This window comes from Camelus ferus, chromosome 2 (assembly GCF_009834535.1).
Source record: "Camelus ferus isolate YT-003-E chromosome 2, BCGSAC_Cfer_1.0, whole genome shotgun sequence".
Lineage (NCBI taxonomy): Eukaryota > Metazoa > Chordata > Mammalia > Artiodactyla > Camelidae > Camelus > Camelus ferus.
In genome coordinates, this window is record NC_045697.1 from 18,015,503 (window position 1) to 18,033,009 (window position 17,507).

The following is a 17,507-nucleotide window of genomic DNA, read 5'->3' on the forward strand; positions in this document are numbered from 1 at the left end:
CTTTGAAGGAACTTTGCCTGCTTGTCCTGTAGCTTTTAGTAGATAGTTTTAAAAGTCACATTTTTTTATTACATAATATTTTATTGGGAGGATTTCTTTTATGTTGATTTGTTTTCTTTTTGTTCCTTTTGGTTTTGATAGATGACTCAAAAAGATATCACATTTGTTGCTGAATTTCTTACTGAACATTTCAATGAGGTAGGAAATTGATATTTACATAGTGCTTTTTTTAAAAAAAAATTACAGTAAATCTCGGTAATGGTAAGAAGTAATTGAATTTAATACAATTTAATTGGCATTCTAACCAATTATGTATGCTTTTTAAACTATTAAACTAATTAATGGCAGTACTTGTTTATTAAATGTAAGGTATATAAATTGACCTTTTGATTGTATGTATGTCTTACCATCCAGAAAAGAAAAGAGTATCTGCCACCAACAGCTTTCTTAAAAAAACGGAGCTTTTGATTTAAATATAAGATTTTTTTTTCTTCGATGAGTTGACTTAAGAATTAAATTCTATTTATTCTTTCTAGGCTCCAGACCTTTATAATCGAAAAGGAAAATACTTCAACGTTGAAAAAGTTGGTCAGGTATGAGCTCTGGATTGAACTTAGTTACTAATTATTTTATTTTTAAAAAACTAATTTTAAAACTTTAGCAGTGTTAGTCTTTATTATAGAAAAATTTTTGAAAGTAATTTAATGGCAAATTATATAGTAGCCCTGCCCTTTTAGTAAAATAACCAAAGAGTAGCAGTTTTTAAACTTACTGGTCTCAGAACCCTGTTACATTCTCAAAATTATTGAGGGCTTCAGAGAGCATTTATGTGGGTTGTATCTATCAATAATAGACATTATTAAGTATTAGAAATTAAACAGAATAAAGAATTATTTATTTCTTAATTCACTTAAAAACAACAAACCCACTTTCTATTACATGCTAATATAAATATTTTTAATGAAAAGTAACATATTTCACAAAACAAAGTGAAGAGTGACATTGTTTTATAGTTTTGCATATCTCTTTGATGTTTGGCTTAAGCAAAGGCACCTATATTCTCATCCTTCTGTATTTGATATGTTGTGATATATTGTTCTGGGTAATGTGTATAAAGAAAGTCTGGTTTCACACAGGTATGTAGTTGGAGAGGGAGAAGTATTTTAATAGCTTTTTCTATAATTGTGAATATTCTTTGATACAACACCAAATTCTGACAGATGATAGTATCTTATGTTAGTTTCAATGTGTAATCTAAATTGCATCAGTGGACTTTTCATATTCTGATACATTAAAATTCATTCATCTACCTTCACTTTGGATGTTTCACCCCATGCATGATTTTGTAATATCACTATTGGTCATTTGGAAAATATTCACTGAATTATGAAGATCTTCCATGTGCTGACACCTTTCTTCATACATTATCCAAAAGTCAGATTCCATTCCATTCATATCATCTCCGGTCTCATCAGACAGTCTTTAACTACAGTAGGCTGCCGAGCACACAGTAGCAGGTACAGGTTTTTCAAAATTTCAATTTTTGCTTGAATGTTTAAATTTTATCTTTGGCAGCAAGTACTGTCAGTTGTTTTGCTTAAAGTGACAGGCTCATTTTACTTATTCAAGAAAATATCTGCCAAATACCCAAGAATGAATAATCATAATTAGTCTGCCAGTCATTCTTTTGAGTAAAAATGGAATTCCATTAACAACAAAGAAGTGCCTGGCTTGACTCACAACTACATTTTCATAAATGTTTTTCCTCATGATAACTGTCATGCTTTGGTATGCAGCAAGAGTGCTTTATTTATGCTTCCCAGTTCTGTCACTCAGAATATTGAAAAGATTTTGTAGATTTTTTGATCAAATTAATAATTTTAATAGTCTCATCAGAGATTAGTGAACCTGTTTGTGGCAAAAAGGAATACAGTGACTGTGGTTTGGGGCCACTACTTTGACTCTTGGTGACAGTGCCAGCAGTTTTCCTGACCTGTGCTTTTGACCATCAGTGCAGATGTCATTACAATGAAAAGAGCAAATAACGTCCTGGTACTATTATAAAAATAGTAATGAGCTCATGGATCTCTGAAAGCATCTTGCAGACTATCAGAGTAGCTTTAAGAACTACTGCCATAAAGTAGATTGACAGTTGATACTTTTCAAATTAATTTATAAACTTACATATATAAGTTTAAAATGTGCTTCATGAAAAATAGAGCATGAAATTTAAGCACAATTTATGGTCTCTACATCTACAGTATTGTAATCTTTTAGTAGTAGTTTGCCGCTTGTTCAGTTGCTTGGCATTTAACAAATTTTGGTCATCTCACAGAGTAATGTAGTTTACTGCACTTGGCAGTACAACAAAATAAACTTAAGTAGAATCACTTAATTATAAACAATTTTGGAGCCTAATTCTTTGGTGTACTAAACTTAAATTTTTAATTCTGTATTTCTAGTACCTGAAAGATGAAGATGACGATCTTGTGTCCCCCCCTAACACAGAAGGGAACCAGTGGTATGACTTTCTTCAAAACAGCAGCCACCTTAAAGGTATTTCATGAACCAAGTGGATTGTGGCCATATTTATATTTATTTGAAACCAGTACATCAGCAAGTGTGCTTGCTGAATACTTAACTAAGTTCTTTAGATTTATCTTTTGTGTTCGTTTTATTTGATTAGAGAAACAGTAAAATAATAAGTGTATGACATTACCATGATCAAAAATGCTGTTGTTAACTGTGATGTAGTAACATTGCTTATTTTAAGTATTGTACTGTCTGTTTTGCAACCTATAAAAAATAGAATATTGGGAAGAAAACTGTAGAGACTATTAGTCAGAGGAGTCTATTTTGCCAGTTCCAATTTATTAACTTTAAAGAGTATATAGTGCTTATAACTCTATTACAGTAATAATGCATGGCTGTGTGCTCCTGAGGTTGTATTTTTTTGTTTGTTTATGTGTTGTACCTTTCGTTCTCTAGGATGTTGATACAGACTTTATTTAGCCAACATTATTGGGATGCAGCTCAAAATAGCAACCATTAATTAAATATGTCAGAACTTCTCCATTTTAGATGAAAATGTTTTTAAAGCAGTTATTTCTTTGCTTTCTCAAAGTCGTCCGACCACAGTTTAGCTGTTTGTTCTATAGACATGCATGATCACCTCCTTGAATCCTCCCAGGAACCTGTGGAGTTGGTACTTGTTTTCCTCATTTTGCTAATGAGGAAACTGAAAGTTAGAGAAGGCGCAAGATGGTAAGCTAGAGTTAGGATTCTGCTAACTTCAGAGCCTGAGTTTTTAACTGGACTCTGCTTCTCTCTGGTGGCTGTTCAATCTGAATGAGTGAATGAAGGGGGAGGCAGAGAATTCTCAGGCCCAGGAGTTTGCTTGCTTATTGCTCTTTTGTTTTAGCCTAGAAGTCCAAATTCTTCTTCACAGCAGAACATATTTTATATTGCTTCAGAGTCTTAGGATCACTAAAGAGAAGTATTGATGTAGGTTAGCTGTTGAATGCAGGGAGAATAAAAGTACAGCTGACTCAGCTCACTCACTGTATTTGATCAGGATGCCCAAGGAGTAAGGAAGGATGCCTGGGGAGGGCTGACGGCAGTGTGCCAGGAGTGGTGGCACCTGGACCCTGTCACTGCATCGGGCATAATACCTACCCTGGGAACTTCGGGCTAAAAATAGATACTACCCATTTTTCTCCCCACGTCATCTGTGGCTGAATAGAAAGACCTAATCTTAGTTACAGGCCTCATGTTTAACTAGGATTCACTTTAGATTAATTCCATCTCTTAGATACTTAAGATTTTTCTAGTATGTGTATTTGGACAAGCTCATTAATCTCCCAGTTTCTTAGTCTAGTATGAAGCAAAACCGACTATCATCATGAAACTATTAAGAAACTTTAATAAAACGTCTTTCTAGCAATTTGCAGAAGTCAAGTGCTAAATACTTAAATGCTCGTGCCTTCTCGGGGGACGTGAGAGTCTGTGTGGTATGTGGGCAAAGGTGGGTGCGCTGGCAGCTGGGCTGCCTGGGCTGGAGTCGTGCTCTGCTGCTTCCTGCTGGTGGGGCCGAGGGCACGTTGGCTGGCCTCTGTGTGCCCCAGTTTTCTTATCTGTAAAAGGAGGATGATAATAGTGCCTCCCTTACACAGCTGTTGTGAAGATTGAATAAATTAATCTAGATAAAGCATGTAGGGTAGTGTCTGGCACATAACATGTAAGCAGTCAGTATGCGTCTGAGCTGTTTTTACTCAAAACACGTCTGACACCAAAATGAGAGGGTTTTTCCTTCTGAGTGAGACCAGTTTTGACACCAGTTAGGTGTCCTACAAGTCAATTCTGACACTAACTATGCAGCGTTAGCACCCGACTCCACGGGTTTAATTACTTAGTCCCACAAGACTGCCCCCACTTTAGAGTTCAGTCACGACTATCAGGTCCCCAGTTTACCCACATTTCTGTCTCACTTGGCTACAAAGTTGGGGGTTCCCCTACCCCCCCCCCCACTTTAGGTTTAGTAATTTGCTAAAATGGCTCACAAAACTCAGAAACACTTAACTTACATTTACTGGTTTATTATAAAGGATACAACTTAGGAATAGCCAAGTAGAAGAGATGCACAGGGCAAGATATGGGGGATGCCTGGGGCGTCCATCCCCTCTCCAGCCCACTGCCCTCCCAGCACCTTAATGCGTTCCTCCACCCGGAGGCCTTGGGATCTGTTGGTTATGTTTTTTTTTTTTTTTAATGGAGTTTTCATTATGTAGACATGATTAACTCACTGACTGTTGGGGACTAGACTCAACTCCAGGAGAGAGAATCCCTACCTGGAGCTTGGTGGGTAGGGCTGAAAGTTCCAAGCTTCTAATAACAAGGCTTGGTCTTCATGGGGACCAGCGCCCATCCTGAAGCTGTCTAGGGGCCTCATTAAAACAGAGGGTACCCTTATCATCCTTGTCACTCAGGAAATTCCAAGAGTTTTAAGGAGCTCTGGGTCAGGAACTGGGGACAAAGACCAAACTATCTTCTATGAAACCAATTAAAATGTTAGCATAATTAAAATTGCTTTTATCCAGCATAGCTGAGCCATGAGGTGCTGTGAGAGGGGCCTACAGAGCACAGTGGAAGACGGTGGGCTTGGGAGTTGGACTTGGATTTGATTCATAGGTCTAGATTCATAGTCATTCTCATGCTGGCCAATTGCCTAAACCTCCTAAGCCTCATTTTTTTTTTAATCGATAAAAATAGAATGATGCCTACTTTATACAGCTGTTGTGAACAATAGAAATAACAGACAGAAAAAGAACCTAGTATACTTTGTCACTAAATGACAAATTATGTATAACTGTCTGTTGATAAAGTAGCCTTTTCAAAAGTAAAGAGCTTATTTTCATGGTACCCGTTTCTTGTCCTTTCTGTTTTCACTGCCATAGTCTTCCGAAAACAATACTGGATTGCTGCTTTTACTCCACTGTGGCAAAGAACAGAGAATGAACTCTATTTCATTACATGTCTTATGATTCCCAGATCATCCCTTTCTTCTTACAGCCAACAGAAGCACACTGTTGGATTTTGGTGGGAAAAGTAAAATACAGAATAATAAGCTGCTGGGACTCAGCTTGTAGTAAGTGTGGTGGTTTTCAGTGGGCTGGCAGCAGGGGATGATGAAAGACAGAGGCATGGTCATTTTTAATGAGGTCGTGTGAAGGTATATTGTAGTGGCCAGGGAGAATTCCACCGTCAGATAAGCTGTGTGGGCTGGCTCTAGGAGTAGACTGCTTTCTCCTAATTGCCTGGTTTGTTATAGCTTTTTTTGGTTTTTGTTTGTTTTTGTTTGAAACCAGAAAGTCCTTTGCTGTTTCCTTATTATCCTCGAAAATCATTGCATTTTGTGAAAAGGCGGATGGAGAACATTATTGATCAGTGCTTGCAAAAGCCAGCAGTAAGTTTGAAAGAAATGCATGTTTTTGTGTAGGAGCAAGAATACCTACAATGTGGCTCACTTATGTAAACGATCATAGTTATTAAGATGAACCATATCAGAATGCTGATATTCAACTGTTTTGACTGACAAAAATGGCAGTTTCATAAGGTTCACCCTAATAGTTCCTCTTACTGATCATTTCTTGTATAAGTTAAAAAATAAGTACAAGGTTATTGAAAGTGTTGGCATCTTTTAGTATTTTATTTGTTCCCAGAACAAATTTATTATAAATGGTCTTAGTTACAGAGCTGATGTGTCTGTTTACTACCAAAAAGTGGACGATTGATGCTGTGAGACCAGAAGAGGTAGTTTTTAACCTGCCATCGCTTGTCTCCAAGGTCCTTTTCAGCTCAGAATTTTCTCTCTTCCTTACTGTCATGACTGTCATTAAAGTTTCTTAGGTGAAAGTTTGGTGATATAGATGATTTTTTTACTAGACTTAAATAATGATGATCAGTCAGTATCTGTGGAGTATTTATTTGTGTGTATGTACATGCTTTAATTATATTTTAAAATCTTGTTTAGGATGTAATTGGAAAATCGATGAATCAAGCAATATGTATTCCATTATATAGAGATGCTAGAAGGTAATTCTGTTTACCTTTTGGGTGGTATAAATTAGCAGCCAATTAAAATTTTTCTCACTTTTTTTTTCTTTTGTTTTAGTGAGGACTCCACACGTAGACTGTTCAAATTTCCTTTTCTGTAAGTGTGTGTTTCTCCCTATCTCGTGAACAGTACAGGTTTTGTTCCATGCATTGATAGCTAAATATCATGTTTTGACATTAATTTTTTTCCTTAGGTGGAATAATAAAACGTCAAATCTACATTATCTTATTTTTACTATTTTAGAAGATTCACTTTATAAAATGTGCATCTTAAGAAGACATACTGATATTTCCCAGTAAGTATTAATCTGAAGTTTGAATCAAAGAGATAAGATTTTATTATTTTTTAATAATAAAACATATAGCTTCCCTTCCCTACATTTCAAGTTTTACTTAAGTTCCTTTATGACTTTAGGCTTGTTAACTGTTCTTAGTCTCAGTTTTCACATTATGAAGATGATATTACCAAATTAGGAAGATACACTATCCATTCTAATTCTAGATTATTTTTGTACTGGTGAATAGCTGTTACATGTAGAATTTTTTTTTTAGAGTTAGGAAAAATATAACAGCAAAAACTCAGGATTGTATCTCATGAATTTGTGGAAGTTCAAAACTGCATTTTGGGTTCCTTACAGAGAGAGTTTTTACCTCAGGTTAAGTATGCCTTTCATTAAGAAAGAGGCCTGGCCGATAGAGACTTTTTTTGAGAATCCAAATAAAAATTCTTAAGGATGAATCATATTCATAATGTTACTAGTATCTTAAATACTTTTACATCTAAATTTGAAGGAAATTTTTGATACCAAGGTGTAGCCAAAGAGAAATAATTTGGTTGTCCCAGACATCCTCATTTTGTAAGGTATCTTGCTACTTTGGTGACTAAGATTTTAAACCAATTTGTAATTTTGATACTAGGTTTATCCATCAGGGGTTTAAATTAATTATCAGAATTCTGGAGTGAGTGTAATGGTATTTTGGCCTGGGATTTGGTGATTAGGGAAATGTACATCACTGACCACCATGTTCTTTCAAGCATATTTAGATTATTCCCTATCCAAGTTGATCCACAAAGTCTCTTTTTTCCCCCTCTTCTTTCTTCAAGATCTGTAAGTAATGGACTTATTGCTATTAAATTTGGGAGCTTCACATACGCCACAACTGAAAAAGTAAGAAGAAGGTAAATCTTTTTTTTTTTTTTTTAATTGAGGTATAGTCAGTTTACAATGTGTCAATTTCTCGTGTACAGCATAATGTTTCAGTCATACATATACATTCATATATTCATTTTCATATGAGAAGGTAAAGCTTGAATCTTGTTTGGATGAGATGTATATATAGTAAATACAATTACAGGAATATGGTTAGCCTCAGTTACAGTGATGATATTCTTAGAAGGCCTTTGTCACTTGCGCCATGTGGGGCTGGGTTGGTTACTTAGAGGATGATTTGACTTACAGTTGAATAGAACCTTACTGCCCTGCAGGAATTTAAGTAGTGTGATTTCCCATAATTAATACTTCTGAGCTCTCTGTCTGCTAAGACAGTAATGTAATTCCAGGGGGCAGATGGCTGATGGTGTCATTATGACCAACAGAGATGTGAGGTGGTGTCCTTCTCACTGCTGTGGGGTTTTCTTAGGGCACAAAGGGTAACAATACCTCTGTTATCCTGAGGCTTTGCAGGGGAAAGAGCTGACACTAATCCTAGACAGACCTTTTTCTCACTCTTTTCCCTACATAAAGGAAGTTTTTTATGATAGTGTCTTTGAAGTTGTTGTGTCTTTTCATATGTAGATCTTATTTTTACTTTTCATTCTAGTTAACTCTGTTTACTCAATATATATATGGTGTCATTCATGGAATTTCCACAGGCTTAAGTCCTGACCATTGAGGTCACAGGTTTTCTGGAACTGTGAGCCAGCTTCACAGATGTTTTTTCTTTTCATGTTTCCCTATTTTCAGGGCCTAGTTATATTTGTGTATAATCAGTACAACAGGTAACTGTGACTTCAGTGTAAACTAATGATATATTTTAAATGTTACCATGTAGACTGTCACTTGCTATTTTTATTGTCAGTTTTCTCTGCCTGGTATCAGTATAATGTTACATATGCAGTATTTTCTCAGTCATGATAACATCTTTGATATAACAAAAGTTATTTTAATTCTAGCACCTACAGTTGTTTAGATGCACAGTTTTATGATGATGAAACTGTAACAGTAGTTCTTAAAGACACTGTAGGACGTGAAGGAAGAGACAGACTCTTGGTCCAGCTGCCATTGTCTTTAGTGTATAACAGTGAAGATTCTGCAGAATATCAATTCACTGGGACTTACTCTACAAGGTAACTAACTCCGTAAGGCGGTCTTTCTGGTAGAACAGTTAAATTTTTTTTTTTTTAACTGTATCTTGTATATTCTAGTTCTCTAGGTATGATAGATAATGGTTACTAAGGATAATCATAAAGTCAGCTGAACAGAAACACTCCTATTTTTTAACTGAAAAATTACTGGCTTCAACAGCTCTTCTGTCCTTTTGTTTATTATTATTAGTAAATGAAGAATTATTTGCTGGAGCAAGGTGGGGAATTATTTGGAGTGGAGAATGGAACTTCTGTTCTATTTTCAAGGGTAGCTTTAATCTCAGTTTGTAGTGGAATTATTTTAGATTTGCCTCTAGTGTTTTCCTTTTAGGATTAAGACCTAGGTAGCCATGTGGAGGATACATGGTCAATTCCAAGAGATGGCTTTAGATCGAGATTTAAGTAAGGAGATCTCTTCTCTAATTTAAAATGTGTCCATTTGCTCAGAAAGCTAAGTAAGTTTCCTGCCTTAATAAGATATTTGGAATTGCAATATTTTCATAGAATATAGTGACACAGCTTTTTAATAGAGTGGCTGGTAGATTATGTTGGAAGTGGGAATATTGGTAGAAATCAAACCCTGATACCACCCCTAGGAAGCTGGGCAGCAGAGCCCCATTTCACGCCTGGGTTTGTTTTCTTCCCTCTCTAGGCTAGATGAGCAGTGTAGTGCTATTCCCACACGTACCATGCATTTCGAGAAGCACTGGAGGTTACTGGAAAGTATGAAAGCACAGTATGTGGCTGGGAATGGTTTTCGAAAAGTGTCCTGTGTGGTAAGTATTTACAGATTGTTACCAAGAGTAACAGAAGGAAGTGACTTAGGATCTCTAAGCTCCTCTCAGTGTAAACATTTTGTGATGTAAAGCATTTATTGATCATGAGCATGTAGTGGCCTTAGCTGTATAGTTCTCTTGTTCTGAGAAAGCTTATTTAGTAATTAATAATAGTTTTAGATTTTAATAATCATGTAATTGTCACTGTATGTGGAGATCCTTTTATACAAAATGAAAGCCTGATTTAGTGACTGTTGTAAATTGATGGGAATGTAACTTTCCTTAAACCCACTCTTTGCTTTGATTTCTGATTTCTAATTTTTTATATTAGTTATCTCATTTTTAAGTTTCTTTATTTGGCCTTTTCTTTAGTTAAGCTCGAACCTCCGTCATGTGAGAGTATTTGAAATGGACATAGACGATGAATGGGAGCTTGATGAGTCTTCAGATGAAGAGGAGGAGGCCGGTAATAAGCCTGTAAAAATAAAGGAAGAAGTGTTGTCTGAGTCCGAAGCAGAGAACCAGCAAGCTGGTACTGCTGCTTTAGCTCCAGAGATGGTCATTAAAGTGGAGAAAGTTGACCCTGAGCTAGATTCATGATCTAGCTTGCTGTTACTTTGTTATGTCTTATGTTAGAAAGGACATAGGAGGTGGACTGAGATGTGTTGAATCACTTAATTTTCTTTGTGAAATAAGCAGAAATAAACCGCAAATTTTATTTTTTTAAATTCTGCTTCATCTTCTCTCAGTGGGATAGCCACTGTGATAGACTTTCTCTTTGCTAAAACTTCTTTTAAATACTGTGTGCAGAACTAGTGTTTAAAGAAAATATCAATTGAATATGAAGAAAAAGTTCAGTCTTTCTGTCAAAAGATAGATATCAGGAATCATTCCTATATCAAGAAGAAATTATAGTTAGATAGTCATTCATCATGGGAACTTTTGATGCATTTAGTATTCTTTAAATGCAGAGAACATTTCTTCCTATTTTCCATCTTCTCCTTCTAGTTCATTTTAGATCTCTAGAATGCTTTGAAAATTTTGTTTTCCAAATAAATTATACTGATTTACTGTAATCCTAAATAAGCCAAAAGATGGATGCTATCTTTAAAATTTAAATAGCAAGAATATTGCTTGACACCTGTATGATTATCTTTTCTCATTGTTAATTGTATTTGAGCTCTGAATCCTTTGAGTCAGCAGTGTTTAGAAGTGTCTTTTTCCTCTGTTAGTGTTGGTCAGGGACATACGGTGGCTGTGTGGTTGACTCCTTGGGAACGTGAGAAATCAACTCATGATCAACTAAACATAATTTAGCACTGGTGCAGATGAGCTGCCGTTGACTTCCTCATGCTCACTCCTAAAGTATTGTGGTGCTGTCATGTGACTTTCAAAGAGTGTCCATTTTATATGTAATTTCTAATATCAATTCACTGATAAATGAGAGAATCACTTTTTAAAGCTTTAAATATCTTTAGGCAGGAAGATATACTATACGCAGGTAAGTGGGTAACTGCAGGATTGCTGTCATTTGTTAGACACAGACAGGGAAAGACACAGGGAGCTGTAACACTGGGTTTTAGGTATATCACTCTTTAGATGCTGAAGGTGCCTCAGTTGGTCTGATCTTTTTTGGTTTTTAAGGGAAGCCAGTGTTGTGTGGATAAACTTCGAGTCTAGAACTGTGGACTTCAGGAGACCAGCCATGCTACCCTGCAGCCTTGCCCATAACAGGCCTGAAATACGATTCATATACAGTTTACATAAATGTTTATTGATGGTTGATCAGTGTTTGTAGCATGTTGCAGAATGCCTTGAATTAACTTTTGTGAGCAAGAAAGGTGAACTGTTAGATGACATTTCAGAGAATTTATAGGTGGTAGGTATGTGGGGCAAATTAGGGTGAGTGCATTGCACAGATTTACTACATAACATTTAAATAACTGTGATGGATTTTAGGGACAAATAATTACAGCTTGTTCTTGGAATGAATTGCATTTTCACAGTAAGCAACCAGTGCTTTGTTGGACTGTAATCTCTCTCATTGACTTCATTAAATTTACAAAGATTTTTTGATAGGTGAACATTTGCTTCCTGTGGTTCCAGCATAGGGATATATATTGAAACGGAGACACCGAGACCCTGCCCTCATCTTGAACCAGGGATCAGAAACAGTTCTATTGATGCCCTAACTATCGCTTAACACTGAGCTAAATTAGTAATGCTTTTAGGGTAATATGGTAAATCACGTATGTCGGAACTGGGTTTGTATTACATTAATATGAAAACGTTTAAACTGATACCTGCATATATCTCCTTAGTTTTACTAAGTATAAAACAAATAATTTCCTGTTTATCATTGTATTTTTAGATATATGCTATCATTTCCATACCATTAGAAACTTTAATATTTAGAACCAATTTGATCATTATAGATTATCACTTTATTACTAGTATAATTAGCAGCAGATACTGAATTTGAGTTTTGACTTTAGTGAATGACAAGTAAAGTGTGGGGACGTGAGGAAGCTGGGCCATTAAGACTCCACCAGTTACTGGCTGTGTGTGGAACTCTGGACCCCTACCCTGGTACAGTGGGGATGAGAGAACCTGTCCTAGGTGTGAGGGCTGAACGAGGGCACTACTGTAGAGCATCGTGGTTGGCACACAGGAGACACCTGATAGAGACTAGCACTTCTGAGTTCAGTGTTCTCTGCTGCTCTTTTCTAGGATAAATTGTGTTGGTATTTTAGAAGTTTAAAATAGCTTTTTTTTTCTTTTGGTCAGACTTAATGGACTGTGACAGTAGTCTTTTTAATTCTCTGGCTTTCTAGATTTTTGTTTCCTTGTTAGTTTTTTTTTTCCAAAGTAAAGTACTTCACAAAATGCTAAAACATTTTTCTTTTTTTTTTTTTAATGTTTTTTTATTGAGTTATAGTCATTTTACAATGTTGTGTCAAATTCCAGTGTAAAGCACAATTTTTCAGTTATACTTGAACACACGTATATTCATTGTCACATTTTTTTCACTGTGAGCTACCACAAGATCTTGTATATATTTCCCTGTGCTATACAGTATAATCTTGCTTATCTATTCTGCGTATGCCTGTCAGTATCTACAAATTTTGAACTCCCAGTCTGTCCCTTCTCACCCCTCTCCCGCTTGGCAACCACAAGTTTGTATCTGTATCTATGAGTCTGTTTCTGTTTTGTATTTATGTTTTTGTTTTGTTTTGTTATTTAGATTCCACACATGAGCGATCTCATACGGTATTTTTCTTTCTCTTTCTGGCTTACTTCACTTAGAATGACATTCTCCAGGGATATCCATGTTGCTGCAAATGCTGTTGTGTTGTCGTTTTTTATGGCTGAATAGTATTCCATTGTATAAATATACCACTTCTTTATCCAGTCATCTGTCGATGGACATTTAGGCTGTCTCCATGTCTTGGCTATTGTAAACAGTACTGCTATGAACATTGGGGTCCAGGTGTCTTTTTGAAGTAGGGTTCCTTCTGGATATATGCCTAGGAGTGGGATTTCTGGGTCATATGGTAAGTCTATTCCTAGTCTTTTGAGGAATCTCCATACTGTTTTCCACAGTGGCTGCACCAAACTGCATTCCCACCAGCAGTGTAGGAGGGTTCCCTTTTCTCCACAGCCTCTCCAGCATTTGTCATTGTGGACTTTTGAATGATGGCCATTCTGGCTGGTGTGAGGTGACACCTCCTTGTAGTTTTGATTTGCATTTTTCTGATAATTAGTGATATTGAGCACTTTTTCATGTGCCTATTGATCATTTGTATGTCTTCCTTGGAGAATTGCTTGTGTAGGTCTTCTGCGTTCAGAGTGCTAAATACTTCTAGAGGGTGCTATACCTGAAATCATGGTTTGCCTGGTTTCACCAGGAGCAAATCAGTTTCTCTGGCACCTCTTAACATTGTGACTCTTTGCATTTATTAGACTCTACATTTTGACGGTCATGTCATCTTTAGTTCTCACTGAGCCAGAGGGAGATGGTACTTCGAACCATACTAAGTCAAGATCACAAAAACCTTATAATGTGAGAGTAAGATATTAATATTTAAATAATATTAGGGCAGAAAGTAGCATTTCAACTCTTGTGAAGAATTTTCAGATCAGAAATTCTCAGTAGTTAAAGGGTTAGTGCTAAGGAGTGAATTGTTGATATGGTAGATAATCAATGTTTTTCACTTTCTGGGTGAACTAGAACAGGATATAGGATTTTCCACAAAGCACACACTGCCACATCAAAAATCACGTGGGCCAGTGATTAAAAATGCAAATTTTGGGAGGCCACCACAGGCCCGCTCAATCAGAAGGTGAAGATTGGGTCCAGGCCTGCATTTTTAACCAGTTCACCTGATCCTATGTTCACTGAGGTTGAGAACCATTATTTTCCACAGAAGCTAGTTTTTAGTAATTAGCTGTTTATCATTTTTTAGTTGTTAGGTTAAAAACTACTCCCTTAGATGCACTGGAAATTGATGTATTTTTTCTTTAACGATAACTAACTGGTGGTGAATATCACCTACAAGGTGCTCACACTTCCATAAGGCTGTTTAGATGATGGAGGGCCTACGTGTACCCCAGTTCTCTCTGCACTGTGATGTGTGGAAATGAAGCCCTTAAGGACACCTTTCAGCACTAGGAGGGCGACATTCAGCCAAGCAGTAGATGCTGATTTGGGTCTGTGTGGGCCGTGCAAATTGGTCCATTTCAGCTCGTAAGTGTCGCCTTTCCTCAGTGTGTGCAGTCAGACTCCAGACACGGAGTGTACTGTGTGGTTACCTCTGTGCTCATGATAAAACTGTTCTGTGATGTGACTAAGTGACACTGTTTACTGGCTTGATAGATGTTTTAAAGGTTAAAACGAGATAAATTTGTAGTTTATGCCTCCTGTCTCCAACTTCCAGTGTTCTCATATGCCCCCAAGACTGGATTCCTGATTCCTAATGCAGAAGGAACACTATTACTCTAAATTACATTTTCCACTATTCAGATAATAAAATTAAGAGTTCAGCTAGATGTGTGGCTGGCTGCTCTAAACTATGCTAGTGATTGTCAACATTTTAGGTGATGCTGCAAAACTTCCTAACATTGATAACACGTTTCTTCCCTTTTACCTTTCCACTAATTTTGTCCTGCCCAGTTGTTGCAGGAAGACGTATGAAGGATAAAAAGAGAGGTTTGGTTTGCTTTCCTGGGGTGTAAGATCAAGATCTCCAGGTGGCAGGGTTACAGCCATATGACTGGCTGTAAATGGCTGAGGCTGTTCTGGGTGCCATTTTCTCCCTGCTGGAGGAGGAGCCGTCAAAGGACACTTGGAAAGATTAGCCCACATGTCAGGAGGAGACCCAGGTGACTGGCGTAGTGGGAGCCCAGTCGGGAGCTGTCAGCCATGTCAAACTCCGCCAGGAAATGGAGAAAAGGAGTGGTGGAGAATTGGCTATCATCTCTGAAAAATTGCAAGTCAGGGGTGGTTGCATTTCAAATGACCTTCAACCTCCTTATTCTCCCCAGTGTCGTCTCGGGGCTCTCCCCTACCAGTTCAGATTGGCTTTCTTGCCATTTCTTGAAGGAATGGAATTGTTTCCTCCCCCAGAGCTCTGCCAGTGCTGTCCTTTCCTAACCCTTTCACAAGGTTAATTCTCACTCACTCTTAATTTCTCAGCTTAATGTCTCCTTAGAGATCCTACTATGATTTTGAGTCTCTGTTACTGATCCCTTCCAGTCAGTTGTCACAATTTGTTGTTATGTATTAACTTGGTGCTTAGTATTTTATAATCTGATTAAATTATAAACCTTGTAATGTCAGAGATCATGCCCATTTTGCTCTACCTCCCTACACGCAGCACCAAGCATGGTGTCTGTCACACTCAAGAGATAGGTGCTCAAAAAATACTTGATTGGATTACCAGATATCATACAGCAAAGTGGACTTTGGTTTGAAATATGATAAATTATCCTGAAATCTTAACAACATCACAGTGTATTGAATTTGTTCACAAAATGGGCTATATTCCAAAATTTGCAAACTGACTGCCACTCATGTTACCATTGCTCTGTGGAAGACCCATCACTGTCAGTCCATGTCTGCACCCACTGGAAATAGCAGTTACAGATCTGCAAGCTCCCCTCTATCCAGACACCAGCCTTGATTTCCAAATCAAGATTTCCAGTTTTCAGGCTCCAGATAATTTTTAAGGCCTCCATTTTTGTTAACTTAGGAGAGATGATGGATTAGAAAGGTGATTTTTAGTATTTAAAAAAAAAAAGTGGTGACACAGGAAATGTTTCCAGAGGAGTGTTGGCAGCCGGAGCCCTATTGGAGTGGGTGTGAAAGAACTGTGAGGTGAGGAAGTGGAGACCACGGAGGTAGTCAACTCTTGAAGAATTTTGCTTGAAGAGGGGAGAAGAATGGAGTGGTGGCCAGAGGGAGACGGCATCAGGGCCTCCTTTAAAAAGGTGGATGATCAGAAGATATATTTACACATCCACAGGAGTTACCCACTGAGGGGAAGACATTGACCATTCTAGAGAATTCTAGAGAAGGGGGAGGGGGAGATATGTGTGTGAAACCCTTGAGAAGGCAAGAGGCTGAGACCTAATGACCAGAGGAAGGTTGGCCTTGGGTTGGAGCGTGACGTCCCCTCTGCTCACAGGAGAGTGTGGGCACAGATGTTGGCAGGTGGTGGTACTGTGGCAGTTCAACAGTTTTCCCCAGGAAATAGGTGTTAAGGTCTCAGCAGAGAGAGAGGAGAGAGGTGAAATTGTCAAACTCCAATGGGAAAGTAAATTTGCCAAGGAGGTGTTAGTATTGAGGGTCTGCTGGAGATTTGTGCTGTAAAGTCCAAGTGAGTCCAGTTAATGGAATCGTTTTCTCCTGATGCTCAGGGCTTGGGCTGGGTTGGGTGGAGTGATGGGTTTAATCTAAATCGGGGTTTTGTCAAACCATTGCAACAAGGCAGAGACAGGTGAGGCGGTTAGAGAACATAGTAAAACAATGACAGGGCCAGCGGGGTAGAGTGGAGGATTGGGGGGTTTTAGAATCAGAAGGATGGAGAGACAGGTGGTGGCCAGAGAGGGCTGCTTGCAGTGCGTGGTACAGGGTGGAGTCGGTGAGGACGAGGGTCACTGGGGCCGTGGTGGCTGCTGTCCGGCAAGGAGAAAATCACTTGAGCTCAGTACATCAAGAACTGAGTGCCCGGGGGGGTTGGCTGGCTCATCCGTGTGGCTGTTAAAGTCACCAGGAAAGATGATGGCAACAGTGGTGGAGAAAGGAACCCTGAGTTGGGGGCTGAGGTCACCAGTGAATGAGGAGACTGAAGTGACTGCAGTGATGGGAGAGAAAAGCTGCATGTGTGTCTAAGGCTCACAGGGCTTTGAAGGGCCAAGAGGGGGGTCCGTGACTTCCTTCAGTTATTTAGTAAGTAGTGAGGCTGGGATTTGAACCTAGGTGGGCTGATGCCGGGCCCCTAAGCCCTACACTGACTGCCCTGAGGAGCTGGAAGCAGACATGCAGGATGATGGAGGACCTGGTGTGGGATGAAAATGCAAAGCCAGCTTGTGAGTGTGGGCAGTGTTCTCCAGTCATGTACCCGCCGGAGTTAGTACTTACATCCAGGAGGTAAGAATAAAGCCTATAACGGAGGTGGAGGTCAGTTCTGACTTGATTTTTACAGCTGGACTCGGCAGCTCTCCCTGCGGGCTCTGGAAGCAGGTGTTTCTGG

At 38.2% G+C, this 17,507-nt stretch overlaps 1 protein-coding gene across 4 annotated transcripts in view; it reads left to right on the forward strand.

Annotated features, from left to right (window-relative positions):
- ANAPC4 (anaphase promoting complex subunit 4) overlaps window positions 1-10,599 on the forward strand; it is a 34,164-nt gene extending 23,565 nt beyond the window's left edge. For 2 of the 4 annotated variants that reach the window (XM_014562201.2, XM_014562200.2), the window contains exons 19-29: window positions 142-198; window positions 537-593; window positions 2,463-2,556; window positions 5,865-5,962; window positions 6,530-6,591; window positions 6,671-6,709; window positions 6,807-6,908; window positions 7,718-7,792; window positions 8,786-8,959; window positions 9,630-9,753; window positions 10,126-10,470. In XM_014562201.2, the coding sequence (XP_014417687.2) occupies window positions 142-198; window positions 537-593; window positions 2,463-2,556; window positions 5,865-5,962; window positions 6,530-6,591; window positions 6,671-6,709; window positions 6,807-6,908; window positions 7,718-7,792; window positions 8,786-8,959; window positions 9,630-9,753; window positions 10,126-10,353 (1,110 nt within the window). In that variant the 3' untranslated portion in view covers window positions 10,354-10,470. Of the gene's footprint in view, window positions 1-141; window positions 199-536; window positions 594-2,462; window positions 2,557-5,864; window positions 5,963-6,529; window positions 6,592-6,670; window positions 6,710-6,806; window positions 6,909-7,717; window positions 7,793-8,785; window positions 8,960-9,629; window positions 9,754-10,125 lie in introns of all 4 variants that reach the window. The other 2 variants (XM_032495122.1, XM_014562202.2) reach the window with 1 other exon arrangement.
- Window positions 10,600-17,507: the final 6,908 nt, after the last annotated feature.